The sequence below is a fragment of the Lolium perenne genome, chromosome 2 (genome assembly GCF_019359855.2).
Source record: "Lolium perenne isolate Kyuss_39 chromosome 2, Kyuss_2.0, whole genome shotgun sequence".
NCBI classification, from domain to species: Eukaryota; Viridiplantae; Streptophyta; class Magnoliopsida; order Poales; family Poaceae; genus Lolium; species Lolium perenne.
Genome location: NC_067245.2, coordinates 240,140,320 through 240,145,815, shown reverse-complemented (window position 1 = coordinate 240,145,815; position 5,496 = coordinate 240,140,320). Strand labels below are relative to the sequence as shown.

Genomic DNA, 5,496 nt, shown 5'->3' with positions numbered 1-5,496 from the left:
CCCATTTTCGCCTTCACTGAAAGAGGGCATAGCTGCAAGCCTGCATCTAGACTCTAAAGCGAACATCTGTGAGTGTGACACAATCAATTCTGCTCGATGAATATTTTAGGATTTCTTTGTTACAATCTGTATATATAGCCAGACTAACTAAAGCTAATTCATCAAAGATCTTTGTTCTCTACGGCCTATATTTAGTTTCCAGAGATGTCAGCACTGCTCTGTGTAAACTAATTCGCTGAGATAATGCAATGATTAATAGGATCTTGTCTAATGTCATGAACACGCCCTGATCTAATGCGGAAATTAGGGGCAGTAGAAAGAAACTCCGCTGGGTGATGCAATCTCAGTAGTTGAAGTAGAGTCTGAAATCACTGAACAAGATGAAGCAGTGTAGTCGATCAGGCCGCTGGAACCTTGCAGGATCGATAGCTGTTCTTCATGCAGTGGATCCGCTTCGGTTTTGTAGTGAATTTCGCAAGGCAGTTCTTCCCTAAATGATAGAGTGATCTTTAGGTGCTACGTCTACCCCTTATAAATATTGCGCTGCCTTTGACTGTGGGACCAGCCGTATTAGCGAAATTTGCCATCCAATTATGGTCACTTAACTAAGAGATCTCCTTAAGACTACTCATAGTGGGAGTAACGTCACTAGTAACTAAGTGTCCAACTCACCAAATTTGCTTATGTGGCAGCGAGTTAATTAGGAGAGAGGAGGATAGAGTAACACTGTAACATCATATTTTCCAAGATACAATGAGTCTACAAGCTAATTAATGAAGACATCTATGATACTACTTTGATGTTACTAACCACTATGAAGGTAGTAACATAGAGTAGTAACATGCACACTCTCGTAGAGTAGTAACATAGAGTAGTAATAGACCAACTTTTACTTAATGGGTTTCAATATTTGAACCGGCTGATACTTAAAAATCTTACATTCTCCCACTTGTTGATAGCTAAGTGGAATTGAAAATCTCATTGAGACTAATTTTACTTCTGGAAGGAGCACATTCTGATTACCCTTGGGATCATGGACGTTGATTATGCACTTAGTGAAGAAAAAACAATCATCCCTCTGTCCTCTGATGACGAAAAACTTGCTGAGAAAACTGAAGTTTATGAGACCAATAAGGAGAAACAGGAGCATAAGAACTCTTGGGTTTAAGGGAACAATCCCTAATATCCGAGTGCACTAGATTTTCCTAAATCAGTGGAGGAGCAATTCAAATCTCCACAAAATTTTATGCCAACACATTGATCATGAGAATGCCCACCACTAAGTATGATGGTGGAAGCAGCATTAGAGAACATATCATGAACGATATGGCCGCAAAATTAAATAGCATGGAACATAGATATTTCGTAGGGCTTTTTGGTTCACTTCTTTATGACTTCCGCCACGGAAGGTATGGTCCATTTAAGATCAACTATAACTTTGGGGTAATTATATTGACGAGATCTTGAATTTCGATCTGGACAACCGGAGTTTGTTTCACTCACTAGATGCATATGATAATAATAAAACTAGGACCGTGAGTAAAAAAGCATGGCGGCATGCACCTACACATTCTTGGCCATAATTAAATAATAATCCATGCTGAGATGAGTATTATGCTGTAGATAATAGTGTTCCAGTAATGATTATAACGTGAATACATTACCTTGGTATGGTACTTTGTCGAAACATGGACTGATGATGTTAACATTTGGTCAATTGGGGTTCCAGGGTGCAAAGAAACAAAAAAACGGGCCGGGGAGAACCAACAGAGGTGATCAAAGCGTTAAAATGCTAAAATCACATTAAGTAAAAGCTGACTTATTAATTAATATGAGATTTAGCCACTTAGGATCCCGTATTAATTAATTGGCCAGCTTTTACTGAATGAGATTTTAGCATTTGAAATTTTTGATCACTTAAAAGTCCAACAAACTCTCCAAAAAGGAACTTAAAAATTAACACTCTATTGCTTGTTGGCATATCTCCTCGTGCAGAAAGCATAGTTGATCCAGGCTACCAGCTCAAAGGCTGCCTAAAGTTTGTTTCGACTTCCATCCAACCAACCTCTTCCGCTGTCCCTATGCCTTGCCAGTCTGTTCGCTTTCTAGCTTCTATTGCTTGATGGATACTATAGGATTTCACTGTTACAATATGCATAGAATAGGTAGACTAACTAAAGCAAATTCATCCAAATTCTTTGGTCTCTATGAAGTATGAATTACACTATCACCTATGCGCTACTATGTTGCTTGTTGGCATATCTCCTCGCCCAGAAAGCATAGTTGATCAGTGCCACCAGCTCAAAGGCTGCCAGTAACAAGAAGAAACGATCGAGACGCGTCCTGTTGAAGTCCGCTCCGTCCAGCCATCCTCTTACGTTGTCCCCATGCCTCGTCACTCTGTTCATCAGTTGTATGAAGGCACATGCCAACCAGGCTGCTATTCCAGAAAGAATGGATTGTACTGCCGGTGCTATCAGCTCCATTTGTGGAAATGACTCACTCTTTATGAACTCAATCAGTCCACTGAAGGATGCTATATCCATGATGCTTAACAGGAAGAATTGTATCACCAGCCCGAACACGGACATCGGGACAGCTGCTCCTGTCGACGTTAGCCCATGTTGTTCTGCGGCTATCAGTCTTCTTGTTTCAACTAATGTGGCAACACATGCTGCTGCTATCCCGCATGCAGAGCCAGCACCTATACGCTGCAGTGGTGTGATTCCATGTGTGTGGCCTGTGAATCTTTTTAGCAGTGGTATCAATATCCGCCTGTAGCATGGTCGCATAAGCATGTGAAATGCTGTTGGGATTGCGATGAGAGAGGCAGAGGAAATCTTTATCTCTCCTATCCTTCCGTCCATCGTGCTGCCTACTTGTATGGTTAGTGTCATTAGAAGCGTGAAAGGCAGGTAGATGAGCAAGCAGCTGATGAAGATTGGAAACATCAGGATGATGCCATTTGTTTCCTCTTCAACTTGAGTGGTGCTGTAGAATGAACACGGATTGTTATCTCTATCACATATATACTCAAGAATATCCAAAAATCATAGTTCATATACTATCATGATCGTGATATTGATATGTCTGACAAAAAGAATCATTGTTAATATTTCCATTTCCTATATGTAGTAGCAACTTGCTGGATGAAATAATAGGGAACTTACCGAATGATCCTGCTGTCTGATTTGTCTTGTCCATCAACACATTCTGCTGTGCTGGTTTCTTGCAGCTCAATATCATCTGCAATGGCAGCCTGCCTCTTCTTTGATGAAGTCATGACATCCTGGAGAGGTACCAACGATAACTTAAGCACAATTTGTTTTCAGGTTTCTTATTTTATATTGATAGATATACCACATAAGCTTGTTTACATATTAAAATTTGTTTAGTTTCATATCTGGAAAAGAAATATATTGATTCCTTCATTGCTTTAGGAATAATTATCTGTCTGTTGAACTTTGTAAGGATATGAAATTGTGATTTTCAGGATGAAGCATCGAATAACAGTCAGTGCAATTCACTGTGAAAAATGCATGCATCCCATGCACAGAAGTAACTTACTAGTCTAGACCTGTGTTCAGCCAAGTTCAGTTTGTTAATTAACACGCTGGAACCTTTATAATTGGAAAAATCTATGTGGCATGTGAACTTTTACCTGCAATATTCTAGTCACATGACATCCATTAGGTCTGACTGTTCTGTAGAAAGGCAGTCCACACGCTGCCACAAACAGCCCTACCAGTACAATAAGTGCAGATATCATAAAGCCAGTGGCCCAGCCCAAATTGTTTTCGATCCAGACTAAGAATACCAATCCGATGAGCGCTCCAAGGGAGTTTGCAAACTTTAGCCAACTCAAGAACCTACCCTTGAGCTGGCTTTTTTTCATATCATCATTGCTGTACTGATCTCCACCAAGGAGTGGTATGCAGGAGCGCATGCAGCCTTCCCCAATGGCAAATATTGATAAGCTCAGGTAGAGCAGTGTTAACTGCCAGCCTTCAGCTGGTTCACAGTTGTTTGGTTCTTTGTTTATCTCACAGTCCAGAGGATGTAGTGAAGGCAAGTGTGCCTGCAATGCTAGCAACATATAACCCTGCATTGTTTGAGAACAAAATGTTTAGGGTCCAAAATTTTGGCATCTACTTCCCAAATCTAAAAAGCGTAAATAGTTCATATCAGTTACTATTGTGTACTCCATATGGGAGCATCATCATACACTGATACACATGGCCTAAAATCCTAAATTTTCCAAGTTGTCAACAGATTCCTCAACCAAAGGGCCGTCACTCTCTCGAGTTTGATCAGTTGATGAAACAAAGGACTATCAAGCATTTGGTGCATGCTCTTGTGCTTATTGTTGGAATAGATTATTATTATTTGTTTTGCTAATATTACTTCTTTAGTCAGGTATAAAAAATGTAACTTGGCAACCTAGAGAACATAAAAGTATAGATGTATATGATATCAGCACCATGAGAGTGAAGAGCCTTGAAAACTTATAACTTCTATCACTAGGATTAATTAGCATGCGTATCAACCGGGAATTCAACGGGAGAGAAGTATTACCAGGACCACAGTCGGGCCGAACACAAATATAGCGGTGGTTCGTTGGATATATGCACTGGAGATAAAGTTCATCAGGGCAGCAAAGAATTACACGGCACCAACCAGGTAGGTGATCACGGCTGAAGAGGTCACAATATCCAGATGCAGTGTTCCATGGAAATAGGCCACAAGACTGAAGTTTGCGCTGCTAGGACAGCTTCGTAACATGACCAGAACTGCAAATGAACACAGAATTAACTTCCAACAATTAGATTGATTCTGCTTCAAGATGCACGTGACTCTATCATTCTAGGATCAGAAAGAAAGGAACAATCGTATTAATAAGGTTAGGCTAGGCCATGGAGATCCTTTTGTGAAGTTAGAATTTATTTGTAAGCTCCAGCTGAGACCCATGCCAGCTTTTTAGTACAGTAGCTCAATTCAGATATCTGTACCAAAGGCGTCAAGAACAGAAAATTTTCAATGCCCACCTACATTTGAAGTGCTAAGATTGTTAGATTATTTTTGCTCTTTGTAAGAGATCTTATGTGCATAAGCACCAGTGAAGCACTGGTGAATATAATGAGACACTAAATTAAGTTACAAACTTTGCCCTTATTGTGTTATCTGGGAAGCAGCTTTACTCTATCTGTCTGGAACATAAGGAGCTAATTGGTGGTGAAAACCCTGTATTAACAACTCAAAATAGACCTTGCATTTCTGACAGAGGTGGCTAAGAAAATTTTCAGGCACCTGCAATCTGTTGTGTTGCAACTATAATGCAAGATTCACCCTCGCTGGTTAGGCAAATATTTAAGAAGACACATATATTGGCACAAAAATGCATAAATAAAGCACCAGATAAGTTGCTACATGGCCGTGAACACTCCATTTTATCTCGAACATATATAGCCATATTGTGGTGATAAAGACAAAAGAAAG

At 40.0% G+C, this 5,496-nt stretch overlaps 1 protein-coding gene across 1 annotated transcript; it reads right to left on the bottom strand.

Moving 5' to 3' along the window:
• Positions 1-2,231: 2,231 nt before the first annotated feature.
• On the bottom strand, positions 2,232-4,096 carry LOC127329243 (protein NRT1/ PTR FAMILY 8.3). Its single transcript, XM_051355775.2, has 3 exons — positions 3,662-4,096; positions 3,171-3,289; positions 2,232-2,991 (listed from the first exon to the last, which is right to left on the bottom strand). The coding sequence occupies exons 1-3, from the start codon at positions 4,094-4,096 to the stop codon at positions 2,232-2,234; spliced, it is 1,314 nt and encodes a 437-aa protein (XP_051211735.2).
• Between the last annotated feature and the right edge of the window lie 1,400 nt (positions 4,097-5,496).